The 19,259-nt window shown below is 51.1% G+C and overlaps 1 protein-coding gene across 3 annotated transcripts in view; it reads left to right on the top strand.

Moving 5' to 3' along the window:
• The first annotated feature begins 1,929 nt into the window (after window positions 1-1,929).
• Window positions 1,930-19,259, top strand: part of LOC112881589 (wall-associated receptor kinase 3-like) — a 49,358-nt gene continuing 32,028 nt past the window's right edge. The window contains exons 1-2 of one of the 3 annotated variants that reach the window (XM_025946379.1): window positions 1,930-2,902; window positions 2,991-3,113. In XM_025946379.1, the coding sequence (XP_025802164.1) occupies window positions 3,084-3,113 (30 nt within the window). In that variant the 5' untranslated portion in view covers window positions 1,930-2,902; window positions 2,991-3,083. Of the gene's footprint in view, window positions 2,903-2,990; window positions 3,342-19,259 lie in introns of those variants that run through there. The other 2 variants (XM_025946370.1, XM_025946361.1) reach the window with 2 other exon arrangements.

Here is a 19,259-nt window from a genome sequence, read left to right as displayed (position 1 = left end):
TGGCGCGTGTGGAGGCGATGCAGGAAACGATGATCATCTAGTGTCCAGCGATGCGACCTGTGGAAGGTATTTTGCAGAGCGCAAAGGAGCAGAACTGTCGCGGATTTGAAGCGTCGCGTGCGGTGATGCGCCAGGGAGTCCAGCAAGCGGGGTGATTTGGCTAGGTGAGTGCCGCCGCTGGGATCGAGGTGGGCGCTAATGATCTCCCGCTGCCGCTGCGCCTCCTCCGACCGGGGATGGTCCGCGCTTGGTTGAGGAGACGGGACCAGAGAGGTTAAGGGGCGGCGGACAGATTAATGGATCACGGATGGGGAGGGAAGGGGAGGAGTGCAGGAGTGCGGCAGAGAAGAGGAAGCAGATGACAAGCGATTGACGAGAGTCGACAAGCGGGTACACACGGGCGGAACAAACCAGTGGTGAGAAAAAAATTATTTTTTTGGCAGAAACATCTTCTAACCTCCAATTTCTAAGACTCTACCCTCGCTCCCGCCTCCCTCGACCTTGACAGGTGGGTCCAACATGAGGTGTACGGCGAGTTTAATTTGGGTGATAAACGTTTTCAAAAGTTTTCGATCATTATAGATTGTACATTATAGATTGGTTCAATGAAACGTTTGGTCAATACTAATCACGCACATCTTTAGCTGTTGATTTTTTTCTCGAAGACATATGAGATCTACGCGTTATTTTGTTGGAGAGGAAAAAAAAGTGCGAACACCAACACAAACCCACACACGCAGACACAAACTCTTCAGTTGTCGATGACCGCTAACTTACATGGACCATACGCCAACACAAACTCTTTAGCTGTCACGACCGCTAACTTACGGGGACCATACGGCGGGTGGTTTTCAGCCCCCTGTCGATATTCCCCCATCCAATAATCATCCCTGCTGTAAGGATTGTGATATGTATGGGCTAAGTGCTGTAATCGTTTGCGAATGAATTTATTATCCTTGTGATGTATTTCGGTAGGCTTCACGGGCGCTCACATCGCATATGGTAACTTGTGAGAGGACTCCGTAGATCAACGCGCCAAGATGTCGAATGAGATATAAATATGAAAATTACGTCAGTAGTGGTATGTATAGACTTCTGTCAATATCGAGTTTACCCCTGGTGAGGTTTGTTAATAATAGACCCAAAAGGTTTAGTTTACGTGATGATGATCAGGACGTAGTAGTGCAGGAAAAGGGTGACGGTATATGTTCTAATTCCACTCGTAAAATTATGGAAACTAAAGCATAGCAAATTAGTAATGCAAGTTGCTTTTGGTCTGAAAATATATTATCCATATTGTGGGTTTCCTAATCAACACTTTGATTTTCAACCACCTAAGGCTACCTGTTGATAGAGGATGTTTTAGAGAAACTGATTAGCAATAGAAAACAATTTCCATCAGTGAGTAAAAGTAAAAAACTATTGCATGCTCTCTTCAGTGTACAGCTGGAGTAGCAGCATATATATGTACCAAAAATCTTCGAATGGTACACGTATGCCAATGCTCCTTATTTTGATGTTACATAGCCAAATTTCCACCAAGAGTCGGGGATCCAATCCTGGCTGGGAGCTACATGGGGTAGAACTGCACGCAAAAAAAATAAAATAAAAAAAATCTCCGACTGCTAACCAGTTGGTGGCAATTCAAAGTCTACTCTGGTCAACTCTCTCGCTGTAGCACTATCACCCTTCGAAGGTGACCTGGTGAAAACGACGCACTGATATGGCCACAAAACTACCAGAGCTCTCGCCATCCACAGTTAGTAGCGATAGCGCGCGCGTGACGGACCCGGCAGGGGCGACGACCGACCGCGTGACATCTGATTGGACAGTACGTAGCGTGTGCTTAGGGCCATGCATTGTGCTTGCTGAGTGCTAGATTCTGCTCATCAGACCTCAGGGACGCCTTTATAGTCTCTACGCTTGCACAAAGAAGCCTCTGAATATGCGTAGTTCCCGTAGAACACCAGCACCACGCAGGCAAGCTGACTGGCGTAGCGATGAGCTCCGATGGAGAAATAGTTTGCGCCATGGCTTTCGTGCTGGCATGCTTGGCTGCCATGCCACCTGCATCCGCAGCCTCGGGAGACGGAGGGCTACTGCATATCCCTTCGGCCGCCGCACTAGCTCACTGCCCCTCTAGCTGCGGCGACGTCAACATCTCCTACCCCTTCGGCATAGGGGCCGGCTGCTTCCGGCGGCCTCGAGCTTACCTGCAACCACGCCACTCAGCCTCCAGAGCTGTTTTTGGGCAACAGCACAACTCAGATTACTTCCATGTCTGGTAGTGGTTTGGTTGAGCCCCCTATGTTCTTCAACGTTACCTCGGGATCAGGTACGAACAACTACAATATATCCTGGAACACCCCAGCTAAGGGTTTAACTATCCCCGGCCAATATAACGATTTCTACGCCCTTGGCTGTGATTTCGATGTCAAGTTGTTCGATAATGTGGGAAACCCCATCGGCTCCTGCATGAGTAGGTGCCGCGGCGAGGTACCCCCGAATCAAGGATCTTGTAATAATATCGGTTGCTGTCTCATCAGTTTCGAACAGAACATCTCAGATTTTCAGGCAACAATTGTTCGGGCTGATGGTATGGCAGCACGATCAGATTCTGTACACCTTGGCATAATCGCTTCCATGGGCGACAATTATTATACGTCGCACCATCTTTTATCAAGTTGGACAAATGCAAGCAAGCTTCCTGGTGTGCTTGAGGTTGCCATCATGGACCAACCAAGCTGCGAAAGAGCGCAAACGAATAAGGCGAGTTATGCTTGTGCCACCAACAGCAATTGTGCAAACGCGTCATATGGAGGTTACACCTGTCACTGCAATAACTACCAATCCAACTACCAATCCAATCCTTACCTTTCGGAAGGATGCGAGCCGCGACAAGGTTCTCCCTGCTTGTTTTTCTCCAAAACATCAACATATTTAACTTCAATCCTCTTGTTCTTACTCGCTGTTAATCTATTATGGAGCAGATTACAACCCCGAGCCTAAAGAACAATGCTTGAGGTCATGTGGAAATATGAGCATTCCCTTCCCTTTCGGGCTCGAAGACGGTTGTTTTGGAAATGAAAGGTTCCAACTTAATTGTACAGCAGGTAACACGCTTTTCCGCGCAGGACATGCACAATATCGCGTTATTAGTATGTCAGTATGTAACGCCCGCGTTTTTACCCTATTTAAATTACAGTACAAATCACTCGCTAAAAGTAATTTTCAAAACTTTTTCGTCGTCAAGCTCGGATCACCCCTAAACCCTCTACCGTCCGAGCACCTAATCGCCCAAAACATTTCCCGACGTCTCGCCGCCTGACATCCAAAATTCAACCGCCATCCTTTCTCTGTTCCTCGACCCGCGCGCCGTGCCGCGTGCTCAACCCCGCGCTCGTGACCGTCGCCGCGAATTCCGCCGACGCAGCCCCCCCTCCTCGCGCGTCGCGCCGCACTCTCGCGACCGTCGCCGCGAATCCCGCCGACGCAGCCCCCCTCTCTCCCTTCCTTTCTCCTCTGTTTCTCTTTTCCCTCTTCTTCTTTTCCCCCTTTCTCTTTTTCTCTTTCCTGCTCCTTCCCTCATTCCCCTGCACGCGCAGCGCGACGCCGAGCAGAGCCCGACGCCGAGCGCCCGGCCACCACCACCCCCCCCACTGGCGACTCCACAGGAGCTGCCTAACTTGGCCCTCCTCTGCGCGCGCCGTACCCCCTTGCGGTCTCGGCGCTCGCGCTTGCCCCGGCGTGCCGCGGCGGAGCAGAGCTGGCCGCCGCGCGTCGCCTCGCCACTGGCCGCCCCCCCCTATGCAGCGCATCCCCCAGGCCGCCCCTCCCCGCTACGCGCCACCGACCACTTGCGCAGCGACGACCCAACGCCACCGCCATTACTGGCCGCCTCCGAGCTCACCGGCCTCCACCGCGCCCTCCCTCATTCCCGCCCCTGCCGGCCTATAAATACCCCCCCCCCACGACGAGCCTCGCCACCACCACCACCTCCATCGCCGCCCCTAGCCCCCTCCCCGGCCCTGCACCGCTGCCGCCGCAAGGGCCTCCGCCCGCCGCTACTGGCCCTCGTGGTCAGGCCGCCTCGCGCCACCCCATCTCATGGTGAGTAGAGGAATAGATCCCCCTTGCTCCCCTCTCCGTTTTGCCCCTGCCCCCGGCCGCCGCCGTGCCCCGGAGCCGCCGGAATCGGCGCCGCCGCCGGCTCCTCTCCCCCTCCTCTGTTCCTGGTAACGGGAGGAGGAAGAAGGGCAAATTTGCCTTGAGCCCCCTGCCCTTCTGCCTATCTCTTTAAGAGCCCCACCTCCCCTTGATCTCTTTTTCCAAATAAACCCTATGTTCACTCTATTTAGAAAATAAACCCTTCCACTACACAAAATAATTACGATTAAACCCCTGACCCTTTTCAGAGTACCCTAGGTATTCCCAAAAAAATTCTAATCAAGCCCTCCCCTCCCAACAGTAATTACAAATGGACGCCTGGACCCTTATTCGCCCCCTAAACCCCGCTCGGCCTATTATTTTATGTGCCAAAAACCTTCCGTTTGACCCAAAACTTTACCACGCCATTTCTAACATAATGTCGGCCACGCCATCAAGAAATCTCCCAGCAATATTCTTTCTACCATTGTTTCTTAAGTTATTCTTGATTCGGGCTTGTAGATAAAACCTTTATTTCTCTTCTTTATGGAATGTTTATTTGTGTGCGCCGTAGATCACGAAGTAACCGAGGGAGAACCCGTCGACGAGAAGTACTGTGAGCAAGAGTCCGAGGACCAGTACCGCGAGCCCGAACCTGAAGGACAGTACCTCGATCAGGACTTCCCGGAAGGCTTTGTGAATGGCAAGTCCAATTCCATCCTTTGATGCATATTTATCCCAGTTTTATAAATGCAACCCATTGTCTTGTTTTATAAAATGCATCGTTTTATTGCAAGACATGGTCGGATAGCCACCCCTTGATTGCTATGACTATCCCTTGATGACCTAGGATTTGCTCTGTTAGACGTTAACCACTGCTAGAGATGCTTATTACCTATTATTCCTTTATTATATTTTAAAAACCATGACCACAAGCAATTTACCAAAAATAAGGGTACGAGTATTTTAAAAGATAAAAATGGGATTTTGAGAAAATAAGAGAAAGACATAATCTGACGAGATGGACGGCGTTTTCTGTGTGAAATGCCACTAGTGTGCTTGTACCTTTGTGGTTGAGCATGGACGGGAGATGTCCGTCTGGTCATTATAAGGATGAACTGAGGTGTCATCTTGCCTAACCCAATTATCGTACAACCACTCGACCGTTGTGTGGGCAACGACTTAGCATAAACCCCACTAGTTGTTCTGCTAGCCAAAAGGAGAGCGGGTGAGCAACGGGAGACCATGGAGAAGGAATACGATCTGTGTGAGTTATGTCCCGGTTATGACCCTGTTGATGGGTCATTAACCCCATGGTAGCTTCCGTGTTGGCTAGTTAGATTCAGCTAAGGTGGGTAATGGCTTTGTTAGAATCCGCCGCGACATTAAGGTGTTCGTAGCGCGGTACCCTACTTGTGGGTAAAGTGTACCACCTCTGCAGAGTTAAAATCTATTCGAATAGCCGTGTCCACGGCATTGGACGCGTTACGGCATGGTCACTTCAATAGATATCTTGGGTTGATTGGTTTTGTGGCGTGAGTTTTTGAAAGTGTCTGGCAGCTGTGCAGTAAGCTACTGGGGACGTGGAGTCCGGTAGCAGTGAAACTAGGATCCTTTGTGTAGGATCAACCCCACTTATTTTTCGATTACTATAAAACTGTCTTGAGAAAGCTCTTTTATTAAACGAACACTTGCATGTGTAAAATCTCGCTTTATCGCAAATGAACCCAAGCCTTATCCTTGATATCCCCGTGCATGAGCTTGATTATTTCCCCTCCGTGGGTGTGGTTGGACTTGTTGAGTACCTCTGTACTCACCCTATATATAATTGTGGTTTTCTTCAGAGGAAGACCCGGACTTCGTTGTCGAAGACGCCGAGTAAAGGTTGCGTCCGCACCCAACCTTGCCTGTGGTGTTAGCCCTCCGCAAGATGCTTCTGCTAGCATGTTACTCTGAGCCCGAGCTGGATCCCGCGTGGGTCGTGCTTTGGTGTATTACCATAGCTGTTTTATTACTGATTATCGTTTGTATCGAGTGTCCGCCTCCTCGGAGGTTTGTACGGTAATGTACCATCTGATGTAATAAATGTGTATCAGCCTCCTGGGACTGATTTTTATATCACATTTAAGTCACCTCGGATGAGGGGACGCTTCAGGTGGTATCAGAGCCGTAGGTTGGCTGTAGGACGCGACCCTTAAGACCGAGGATATTTTCTAAACCATTTCCGCTAGGTCCTTCCCCAATTAGCTCACCTTTTCACACGACACTTACTTTTGGCCCTTGTCTGATTCCAGATGGCTGACAATGGATGGAGTGACGGGATCTACCCCGCAGAGCCTGGCCTTCCGAAGTTATTACTACTCAGCCTAGGACGCGTCAGAGTTATGGACCCACCGGAGTACACCTACCGGGAGCACAACTTCCGAGGGACCCCTCGGTGTGACCTGATGATCTTCGTGGGAAAAAGCACACTTTACCCCGACGTGGATCCCTGGTTCATCTCCACCACTGGAGGAAGAGGATGCTCGTGGATTGCCCGGATGAGAGGATTAGGAAGGGAAGAAGAAGATCTAGAAGATACGGTTTCCCACCTGTCCATTTACCTCACCGGCCTAGATCGACTTTACAGCGAACAGACAAAACAACTGAAGCACCAAATCCGTAGGGCAGAAAAGGCGGAGCAGGAGTTGGAAGTACAATTCAGGAGAGCAACAGAAGCTGAGGCTCAAGCTGAGAGTTCCCTAGCCTCTCTCCGAGACATATGGCGAAGCAACGCTCAAGGAAGAGAACGTATCGAAGCACACAGAAGAGAAGCTGGATTATTGGAAGGAGAACCCGAAGAAACCCACTGGGATAAGAGCACTCAGACTGAAGGGGAGGTAATGGAGCAATGTCTTCCGCCAAAGAAGCGACCTAACCGGATCGGGGAAGGATTCCCTTGGGGAGAGTAGAGTACCTAAGCAAGAGCTATCACCCTAGTAATAATGTAACCCTGGGAGATGTACCCAATCCTAATAAAGACCATCTATCTTGTACCCTACCTTGTGCGCGAGGCTTGTTCACTCTACCTTTGTTTTTCAGATGGCCGAGAATGGGTGGACCCAGGGCGTTTGCCAAGAGGAACCTGGTTTTCCCCGCCTTTTGATCAACTCCCTGGAGCACCTCGGTGTTACCGAGCGCCCAAGGTACTACAGCAGGGAGTACGAACACCTCGGTACTCGTCGCTGTAGGGTGGTTCTCTCCATCGCCAGAAGCAGCCGCCACCCCGACATCGAGCCATGGCGAGTGACTGCCACAGGATTTCAACATCGGGATGCCTATCCCTTGGTCATCAGAAAGGCTCTCCGTTACCTGTGCCGGATCTTCGAGGAACACCTCATTCCCACACCAATGAGGCTTTTTCCTTCGGTCATCAGGACGCAAGTCTGGCAGGCCCGCATGAGGAACTTGGAACGGCGCCACCATCAAGAAGACCTTTTGTACCATGTGGTCGCCTACCTCGTCTCCTTGGATAAGCTCTTCGACGAGCAAGCCCAAATCTTAAGGGAGCAAACCCACCGGGCCGAACAAGCTGAGCTTGCAGTGAGGATGCACCAAATCCGGGTGGCTCAAGCCGAAGCAAGGACCGCGGCCGCTATAAGTAGCGAGGCCGTCGCTCATGAAAGCCTCAGGCAGATCCAGGATCGGCGCATGCAAGAATGGACCAATAGTGGAACGCCCGTCCCGGCAATCGGGGAGACCCAAGTTCTAATTGGGACACCCATCACAGGATGGGGAGGACTTTTTAGGACCCCGCAGGCTCCACCGGAAGGTGCCGAAAGGACAGTGGCAGCCGTAGAAGGAGGAGTTGTCGAACAGCCCCGAGAAAATGGGATCCTCGAGGATGACGAGGAAGAGCTACTCATTCCACTGGAAGTGCACTCCGCCCCGGAAGACGACTCGCCCCGAGAGTAGTATGCCTTAGAAGTGCCCCAGGGATGAAGCCGTCCCAGCCCCAAGCTTAGAGTTGTGCCCACCTATCTATTGTGCCCTCTGTACCCGACCGTGTAATGCGTGTTTTAGCTGTACCCTCCCAAGTGTTGTACTCCAGCGTAATAAATAAAACTGGTTGCGCTTGATGCTTGTGCGATTGTCGGCAGTAGGATGAGTCTGCCTTTTCGAAAATACGAAAATAAAATATCACTTAATTCCAAGTCTAAGTCTCACAAAGGTTTTGCCCAATCCACAGATGGCCCCCAGGCGTAACAACAGGACCCCCCAAAGACAGGCACATACCACTCCGAGTGCGGAGAGACAGCAGGGTATGCAAGGACAAGCCCCCGGCCATGAAGATCAGGAAGATCAGGAAGTGAGCCAGCAGGGAGGAGAAAGCCAAGTAGGACCACGTCATGCCCCACCCCCACCGGCCATTGACCTAATGCAAGTATTGAACAACCAGAACCTCCTACTGGCGGCCTTGACTAATGTCATCACCAACCCGAGACCCCGTGAGCAGAGTACAAACGACAAACTGACGGCTTTTCTGAGGACCAAGCCGCCCACCTTTGCAGGATCCTACAACCCCTTGGATGCAGATGACTGGCTGCGTACTGTCAAGAGAAAACTCAAACCATTTGAGCATGGAGACCGTGACAAGGTCCGTTTGGCTGCTCACCAGCTCACTGGAACTGCTTTGGCTTGGTGGGAGAACTACTGTGCAGCTGCTCAGGATGCCTCCACCATCACTTGGAAGGAGTTTGTGGATGAATTCCGTCGCTATCACATTCCAGCCGCCACTGTGAAGCGCAAGGCAGATGAGTTCCGTGAGCTGCAACAAGGCAACAAGTCCGTTGAGGAGTACACACACCAGTTCATAGAACTAGCTCGCTATGCACCAGAAGAGGTAGACAAGGATGAAAAGAAGCAGGATATGTTCAGAAAAGGGTTAAACGCAGAACTTAAAAAGCTGCTTTCCCCATGCATCTACCCAGACTTCAACACACTGATGAACATGGCTATCATCACCGAGAGAGCCATGGCAGAGGAAAAGAGAGATAATAAGCGTAAATTCCTAGAAACCAAGGCTCGCCAGCAGGACCGTTTCCAGAAACCAAGGCACTTTAGCCTTCTAGTGACTAAGTCCCAAGCCCCTATGCAGTATAGGGCCCAGTCACAAGCTACTGGCTCTCAAGCCCCCAGCACCCAGCTTAGACAGTTCAAAAGTCAGAACACCACAAAAGCCCCACAAAGCAATGCAAGCCAGGTTACTGCCAGCAGCAATGCCCGAGCATGCTACAACTACCGTGAGACAGGGCACTTCATTGCCAATTGCCCATACGCCAATAACAAGCCGGCAGCATCAGCCCTCTCCAACTCGGTGAACGGACCAAGGCCAGCTTTATCAGGAGCCAATCGTGTACCCATCCGCAATAACATTACCGGCAACAATAACCAGTAGATGGGGCCGCCCCAGAAGTCCTTCGGACGAGCCCGCATCAACCACATCAACACGCAAGAGGCTCAGGACGCTCAGGGCGTAGTGCTCGGTGAGTTTCTAGTCAGCTCAGTTTTGGCAACAATATTATTTGATTCCGGAGCATCACATTCGTTCGTATCCTCAAGCTTTGTGGAAAAGCACAATATACCTACAGGGCTACTAAAAACACCCCTATTAACCCGAACGCCCGGAGGCGACATTAAGTGCCGACTGGGTTGTTCTCGAGTAAGGATCATCTTAAGTGGGGTAGAGTTCCTAGCAGACCTAGTAGTACTTAAGTCTAAAGGTATAGATGTGATCCTTGGAATGGATTGGCTAAGCCTGCACAATGGCCTTATAAGCTGTGCTGACAAGGTGGTACACCTAACCAACCCAGAAGGAGTACAAGTAACCTGCCACACTCGAGGAAATGGACCGGACCCAATGGTTTTTAGCATGGGAGCTAAACTCTTGGAAGAAGTACCAGTAATAAATGAATACTTAGATGTTTTTCCGGAAGAACTCCTGGGGATGCCGCCAGATAGGGATATAGAGTTTGTCATTGACCTTGTCCCTGGAACCTCCCCTATAGCTAAGAGACCCTATAGGATGGCAGCCTCTGAATTGGCGGAACTGAAGAGACAGCTGGAAGAGTTACAACAAAGTGGTTTCATTAGACCAAGCTCATCACCATGGGGAGCTCCGGTCTTGTTTGTCAAGAAGAAGGACGGAAGCATGAGGATGTGCGTGGATTACCGTGCACTGAATGAAGTCACCATCAAGAACAAATACCCCCCTCCCCAGAATTGATGACCTCTTTGATCAGCTAAAGGGAGCCAAGTATTTCTCCAAGATAGACCTAAGGTCGGGATATCACCAGCTCAAGATTAAGGAAAGTGATATTCCAAAGACGGCCTTCGTCACCCGCTATGGGCAATATGAGTTTACCGTGATGTCCTTTGGACTCACCAATGCACCTGCTTATTTCATGAACCTCATGAATAAGGTGTTTATGGAAGAATTAGATAAGTTTGTCGTGGTTTTCATTGATGACATACTTATTTACTCCAAGAGTGTAGACGAACATGAGCAGCACCTACGAGTGGTTCTAGAAAAGTTGAGAGCGCACAAGCTCTACGCCAAGTTCTACAAGTGTGAATTTTGGCTCGAGAAAGTAGCATTTCTTGGTCATATCTTGACCGCAGAGGGAGTAGCAGTGGATCCCGAAAAAGTCGAAGCGGTCTCCAATTGGCAGCAACCAATCAATGTTAGTGAAATCAGGAGCTTTCTCGGTTTAGCCGGATACTACCGGCGATTTATTGAAGGATTCTCCAAGATAGCCCGACCCATGACAGAGCTACTCAAGAAAGAGAAGAAGTTCACCTGGACCGAGCCATGTCAGAGAAGCTTCCAGGAGTTAAAGAGAAGACTGACGACCGCCCCGGTACTAACCTTGCCAGACATCCAACGGGACTTTGTCATTTATTGTGATGCATCCCGTCAAGGATTAGGAGATGTCCTTATGCAAGGTGGGAAAGTAGTGGCATATGCTTCCCGACAACTCAAACCTCATGAGCAGAATTACCCGACCCATGATCTGGAGTTTGCAGCCGTAGTACATGCCCTCAAGATTTGGAGGCACTATCTGATTGGGAATAAGTGTGAGATCTACACAGACCATAAGAGCTTAAAGTATATATTCACCCAGCCAGATTTGAACTTAAAGCAAAGAAGGTGGTTAGAACTAGTGAAGGATTATAATGTGATAATTCATTATCATCCTGGTAAAGCAAACGTGGTAGCAGATGCCTTAAGCCGGAAATCTTATGGGCCTAAGGATGCCTACCTACAGGAAGAAATGGCACGACTAAATGTGCACATCGTCCCCCATGGTTCCAGTCGCAAGTTGAGTGTTCAACCCACTTTAGAGGATAAGATCAGAAAGGCCTGTCAGACCTGGGGCCACCGGGCTGGGCACGTTACAAAGTTTAAGAGATTAAGCCCGTCTTATCTCTTATTCATTTTGTTTATCTCTTGTTTATCCCGTTTAAATAGGAGATAGAGCTAACCAACACGGAGAGGATCTACTCGAGATTAGTTCTGGTGTGATCCCTCGATGGGGGTTGGTTAGCATCTTTGTAACTCTGACCTCTCGGATATATAAGGGAGGTCAGGGACCCCCCTCAAAATAGAAGATCATTAGGTCGTTCTACATCAAAGGCAATACAAACCATACAGGACGTAGGGTGTTACGCTCCGTGCGGCCCAAACCTGTCTAAGTCTTGTGTTCCTTGCACCTTCGAGTTCCTGATCTCGGCGTCCCCTCACCCAAAACTTACCACCTTGGGTATATCCCTCGGTGGGCAGCCGGTTAAACACCGACAGCTGGCGCGCCAGGTAGGGGAGCGCGTCGAAGATCCACCGGCGAGCTCGATGGCATTTTTCAATTTCGCCATGTCAGATTCCTCTCAGGGCACGACGTTTGTTTTTGGCTCGTGGGTTTGCATCGCAGATGGTGCGGGCAACTTTCGGCGATTCCTCGTCGACATGACGCCAAAAACCATCGCTGCGAATCCTCGTAGCGGCCTCGACAAGTTCGTCGACGGGCTCGACAACTTGCCGCTCCACTCTTCCGCAGCACAGATCGGGATGGAGTCCGCTCCAGCCTCGACTTCTTCTGGTGTCGCGGCAATTCCCCCTGGTTTGGACTCGTTCCAATCTAGGGATCTGCATAACTGATCTCAACTCGGCTTGTGCGAATCGGCCACTGATCTTCAGGAGGCCAACGCCTCTGGGTTCCTCTCCATGTTAGAGAAGGACCCGGACTTGCTACTCCAGGTCGGAAAGTGAAGCGTCCCCCCCATCAGGGAAGACTTAAAAGTGTCGAATTATTAGTCCCAGGAGGCTGATAACACTTTTATTACATCAGATGGTACATCACCGTACAACTCTGCGCGGTAATGGGCAGTGAAGCGCCACTATCGCGAGGATTACAACTAAAACCCACACTATTATACTAGCTACGAAAAGAGGATCATCAGAGTCTTGCGCCATGCGGAATCCAACGGTGGCCTTAACCACAGGCAAGACTGGGTGCAGGACGAAACCCTACTCGTTGTCTTCGGGGACGTAGTCTGGGTCTTCCACTGTAAAAGTAAGAATGAGGTGAGTACAAACGTACTCAGCAAGTCCAATTACACCCACGGAGGGGTATAACAGAAGTTAATGCACAGGACAATCCAAGGATAAGGTTATGGTTCATTTGCGGAAAACTCTGTTGTATGCAGGGGTTTGTTTTAAAAGCATTTTTAAAACGAGTTTTCTTGTACCAAGGAGCACACGGTGTTGATCCACACAGGATCCAAGTTTTAAACTACTACCGGACTCCCCGTCCGCCGTAGCACACGGCACATCTGCCGGACACCTTCCAAACAACTCACGCCAGCCCATCCATTCCCAGAGAGAAACACTAGTTATGTGACCACACCATAACTTGCCCAATACCGTGGGCACGGCTATTCGAATAGATTTTAACTCTGCAGAGGTGTGCAACTTTACCCACAGGTGGGGTACCACAGCACGAACACCTTAGTGCCGGTGCAGATCCCAACAAAGCCATTACCCACCTTAGCTAGACCTGACTAGCCACCACGGGATTTATCAAGGGGTCATTCGACCTACCACCGAGGTTTAACCGGGGCATAAGTCACACAGAGCTTATCCCGTCTCCTTGATCACCCGTTGCTCCCAGCTCTCCTGATGGCTATCAGACTAACTAGTGGGGTTAGGCCAAGCCGTTGCCCATACAACGGTCAAGTGGTTTGCACGACAGGAAGCTAGGTGAGACGACACATCAACTCGGTCCTTAGGGGTGACAAGATGGATATCTCCCCTCCACGCTCAACCACACAGGTATGAGCACACCAACGGCAATTCACACAGAAATGCCATCCATCCCGTCCGACTCGTTTCTCAAATCCACATTTTACCCTTTTCCCACACACACGCATTTTCTTTATAAAATCAGGTGGTCAAGGTATGGTTGTCACAACAAGGGTGGCTATCCTACCATGGTTACGGCACGCAAAACCATGCAATTTTATAAAACAGGCCATCGGGTTGTGTTTATAAAAACTAGGACAAAAACATGCATCAAAGGGCGGAATTGAACTTGCCATCGTCAAATCCTCGCGGAAAGTCCTGGTCGAAGCACTGTCCCTCGGGTTCGGGGTCGCAGAACTGGTCCTCGTTCGCTTGGTCACAGTCAGGACCTTCCTCGTTCACTCCGTGTCCTACGACGCAAACAAACAGACACACAATCAAGCGCAGGAACTAAAAGCTTTTATCGTCGAGCTTGAATCGGAAATAATTTAGTTACGGAGGTAGGGGTAATATTTTTGGGTGGTTTCTTAATGGCATGGTTAGAACTATACTAGAAAGAGCGTGGTAAAGTTTTGGGTCAATCGGGGGTCGTTTCGCACATAAAATGACGGGTTAAAGATGGTTTCAGGGGTTAAACGGGGTTCCAGGGGTTTATTCGTAAGTATCTGGGAAGAGTAGGGACCTATTTGTAAATCCTAGAAATACTCGGGATATGCTAAGGTGTGCCAAGTGTATCTAGGTTCAGGTATTTGGAGGGTTTGTTTTTAAATAATAAAAAGAGTGAGGTCTCTTTAGCAAAAGAAGAAATTAAAGGAGGAGGGGGGGCTTCTTTTGGGGAATACAGGAAAAGGAGGGGGCCTCGGGCAAAATTGCCCTACTCTCTCCTTCTTCCCCATGCAAAACAGAGGAGGGGGGGGGGAAAGCGCCGGCGGCGGCCAAATCCGGCCGGCCGGGCCATGGGCGGCTCGGGGGAATGGGGGATGAGAGGGAGGGGGGCACGGGGATCCCATCCCCGGCCTCACCTTGAGCCAAGGTGGAGTGAGGGGGCCGAGCGACGGTGGCCTGCGGGCGGCAGCGGAGCTGCGGGCGGCGGCGGCGCTAGAAGCGAGGGAGATGGCGGGCGGTGGCGGTGGAGGTCGTGGGGAGAAGAGTGGAGCGAGGTGGGGGTGTACTTATAGGCCGGTGAGGCGGCGAGGTAGGGGGGGTTGGCCGGCGGCTCCGCGGACGGCCTTAATGGTGTTTGGCCGTTCGCGGCCGTCGTGGAGCGGCGGGCGCGTAGCGAGGTGTACTCCGGGTGATGGGACGCCTCGGGCGGGCGGCGAGCGACGCGGGCAGCAGTGCCGTGCGTGGGCGCGCACAGGGGAGCGAGCGGTGGCGGACGCGGGGTGCCAGCGGCGGGCGGCGCGGCACGCGCGGGACAGGGCTCGCGTGTGCGCGCGCTGCGCGGCGGGGCACGGGTCCGAGGCGAGGGTGCGGGCACGTGGGCGGCGCAGTGCGGCCAGGGCGAAGACGCGCGCGACGGGGCAGGCACAGCAGCGGCGGGCGCGTGGGAACAGAGCGTGTGCGTGCGCGCGCGGCGCGGCGCGGCAGCGGAGGACAGCGCGGCGCGGCGCGCAGCCACGCGCGGTGCGTGCGCGCGTCGCGGCGTGGCCGGGGTGACGCGGCTCGGGAGCTCGGAGGGGGAAACAGGAAGGAAAGAGAAAGGAAAGGGAGGGAGGAAGAAAAGAGAAAAGAAGGAAGGAAAAAAAAGGAAGGGAAGGGAAAAGAAAAGGAAGAAGAGAAAAGAAATAGGGAGAGAAAGAAGGAGAGGGAGGGAGGAGTGCCGGCGCCGGTCGCGGCGGTGACCGCGGCCGGTTGGCCACGCGCGGGGAAGCGCGCAGCACGGGGAGAACAGCGAGGGGGAAAAGGAAGATGCGTCGGCGCTAATCGCGGCCGCAGCCACGGCCGGTCGGCCACGCGCGCGGTAATCGCGCGAGGAAAAGAAGTCGCGCCGGCGCTAATTCCGGCGGGCGGTCGCGCGTGGGCAACAAGCCATCGGGCGACGCGGAGCGATTGGTTAGAGCTAAGGTTTTGACATCGAATCATTTTTACGAACTATTCTAGCGCAGGATTTAATTAAGTGAATTTTCGGGGCGTCACAAACCTACCCCACTTAAATGAATCTCGTCCTCGAGATTCGGCTGGCTCCTAAACAGATGGGGAAATTCCTTCTTTAGCGCCTCTTCGCGTTCCCATGTCGCTTCTTCTACTCCATGCCTACTCCATTGAACCCTGCATATCCGCACTTCGGAGTTTCTTGTCCTTCTAGTGACAGTGTCTAGGATTTTGACCGGCACTTCCTGGTATCGCAGATCCGGCTGTAGATCTATTGTTTCCACCGGCACATGTTTTCCCTCGGGTGCTCCTAAACACCTTCTTAATTGCGAAACACGAAACACTGGGTGTATATCTGACATTTCTTCTGGTAACTCCAGTTGGTATGCCACGGCTCCGACTTTCTTTAGAACCCGGTACGGTCCAATGTATCGAGGGGCTAATTTCCCTTGTACCTGAAATCTTCGTGTCCCTCGAATGGGTGAGACTTTGAGATAGACAAAATCTCCCGGGTTGAAACTTATTTCCCGCCTCTTCTTGTCTGCATAGCTCTTTTGTCGGGACTGAGCCGCTTTCAATTTCTCGCGGATTTCTGCTACTTTTTCTTCTGCTTCTTTTATGAGCGCGGGTCCTTCTAGTGCACGTTCCCCAACTTCCGACCACATCAGGGGGGTTTTGCACTTTCTTCCATAGAGGGCTTCGAATGGCGACATGCCCAGGCTGGCTTGGTAACTATTATTGTACGAAAATTCTGCATAAGGCAGACTCTGCTCCCAGTCCTGTCCATAGGTCAGGACGCATGCTCTCAGCATATCTTCCATAATCTGATTCACCCTTTCGGTCTGACCATCCGTCTGCGGGTGATACGCGGAGCTGAAATCCAACTTGGTGCCCATGGCTTGATGCAAACTCTTCCAGAATCTAGAGGTGAATTGGGTTCCTCTGTCTGAGACAATTCTGCTAGGCACCCCATGTAGTTTTACTATGTTTTCTACATAAAGCTTTGCCAGCTTTTCTCCACCATAAGTGGTTCGTACAGGTATAAAATGAGCCGATTTAGTGAGTCGGTCCACTATTACCCATATGGAATCGTGTCCTTTCTGTGTTCGGGGTAGACCCACTACAAAGTCCATTCCTATCTCATCCCATTTCCAGACCGGGATAGGCAAGGGTTGCAATAATCCTGCCGGTTTTTGATGTTCGGCCTTGATCCTTTGGCAGGTATCACAATGTGCCACAAATCGTGCAATATCATCTTTCATTCCATTCCACCAGTATTTTTGCCTTATGTCCATATACATTTTGGTGGATCCTGGGTGGATGGAGTAAGCCGAGTTATGGGCTTCGTCCATGATTAATTGCCGGAAATCTCCACCCTGGGGTACACAAATCCTATCCTCGTACCACAACGTTCCCTTATCGTCCACTCTAAAACCTGGCGCTTTGTTTTCTCCAGTTTGCTTGCGGATCTTCATTAACTCCTGATCCGAGCTTTGGGCTTCTCTAATCCTATCCTCTAGTGTCGATTGAACGTTTAGCACTTGGCTGGAACCTCGAGGAACAATGTGCACGTTTAATCGTGCCATTTCCTCGCGTAGATGGTCATTCTCGGGTCCATAGCTTTTCCAATGCTACCCGCTGATGTTGCTCATGTTCCTGAATACTCTTGGAGTAGATAAGTATGTCGTCGATAAAGACTACGACAAACTTATCCAGCTCGTCCATAAATACCTTGTTCATGAGGTTCATAAAATAGGCAGGGGCATTGGTTAGTCCGAAGGACATTACAGTGAACTCAAACTGCCCGTAGCGGGTGACAAAAGCTGTCTTAGGGATGTCACTTTCCCTAATCTTGAGCTGAAAATATCCTGACCTTAAATCGATCTTGGAAAAGTATTTGGCTCCTTTTAGCTGATCGAACAGGTCATCAATCCTGGGGAGGGGGTACTTATTCTTAATGGTAACTTCATTCAGTGCCCGGTAATCTACACACATCCTCATACTCCCATCTTTCTTTTTGACAAACAGAACCGGGGCTCCCCATGGCGACGAGCTTGGTCTGATAAAGCCAATCCGTTGTAGTTCTTCTAGTTGCTTCTTTAATTCCGTCAATTCCGAGGCCACCATCCTATAGGGTCTCTTGGCTATAGGGGAGGTTCCGGGGTTAAGGTCGATGACGAATTCTATATCCCTGTCCGGTGGCATACCGGGAAGTTCCTCGGAAAAAATATCTGGGTATTCGTTCACTACCGGGATTCCTTCTAAGGGCTGGGCTTCCATGCTAAACACCATTGGGTCAAAATTACTATCCCGGGTATGGCAGATCACTTGTACTCCTTCAGGGTTTGTTAGGTGTACCACTTTGTCAGTACAGCCTATGAGACCATTGTGTCGGCTTAACCAGTCCATTCCAAGGATCACGTCTATTCCCCCAGACTTAAGCACTACCAAATCTGCTAGAAATTCTACCCCACTTAAATTGATCCTTACCCGTGGACAACCTAATTGACAATTGATGTCGCCTCCAGGCGTCCGGGTTAATAGGGGTGTAGCTAGTAGTACTGTAGGTATTTTGTGTTTTTCCACAAAACTTGAGGATATAAACGAGTGCGATGCCCCAGAATCAAATAGTACTGTTGCCAGAGCTGAGTTGACTAGGTACTCACCGAGCACTACACCCTGAGCTTCTTGAGCCTCCTGCGCATTGATGTGATTGACGCGGGCTCGTCCAAACGACTGCTGGGGCTGCTTCGTCTGCTGACTATTGTCATTGTTGCGGACGGGCACACGGTTGGCACCAGTCAGGGCTGGTCTGGGTCCATTCACTGTGTTGGAGAAGGCTGATGTGGCCGGCTTATTCTTGGCATAAGGGCAATTGGCAATGTAATGCCCTATTTCACGGCAGTTGAAACAGGCCCTAACATTGTTGTTGTCAGGGGCGGCCTGGCTTGCATTGCTCAGCGGGGCCCTCGTGGTATTCTGGCTTCTAGGCGGGGCCTGTGATCCTGTCACTTGAGACTGAGTTCTATACTGCATCGGGGCCTGAGATCTTGGTGCAGTGTAGCTGGAGTTCCTTGGCTTTTGGAAGCGGTCCTGTTGGCGGGCCTTACTTTCCAGGAATTCGCGTTTATTATCCTTTCTCTCTTCAGCTTTGGCCCTTTCTGTGAGGATAGCCTTGTTCATCAGGGTGTTAAAGTCCGGATAGATCTGGGGAGTAAGCAAGGTCCGGAGTTTTGGGCTTAACCCCTTCTTGAACATGTCTTGCTTCTTATCGTCGTCGTTTACTTCTTCCGGCGCGTACCGAGCCAATTCTATGAACCGGTGGGTGTATCCTTCCACCGTCATGCTTCCTTGTTGTAGTGCACGGAACTCATCCGCCTTGCGCTTCATAGTGGCCGAAGGGATGTGGTAGCGGCGAAACTCCCTTACGAATTCTCCCCAGGTGATGGTAGAGGCATCTTCGGCTGCAGCACAATAGTTTTCCCACCAGGATAATGCCGTTCCGGTGAGCTGGTGGGCTGCCAGAAGGACTTTATCCCGGTCCTGGCATTCGAATGGTTCGAGCTTCCTCTGAATTACTCGCAACCAGTCGTCAGCATCCAACGGGTTGCAGGATCCGGCGAAGGTAGGTGGCTTGGTCCTTAGAAAGGCCGTCAGCTTGTCGTTCATATTCTGCCCTCGT

Source organism: Panicum hallii, chromosome 1 (assembly GCF_002211085.1).
Source record: "Panicum hallii strain FIL2 chromosome 1, PHallii_v3.1, whole genome shotgun sequence".
In the NCBI taxonomy this organism is placed as follows: domain Eukaryota; kingdom Viridiplantae; phylum Streptophyta; class Magnoliopsida; order Poales; family Poaceae; genus Panicum; species Panicum hallii.
The sequence above is the reverse complement of the archived record's forward strand: the minus strand, read 5'-3'. Positions and strand labels throughout refer to the sequence as shown.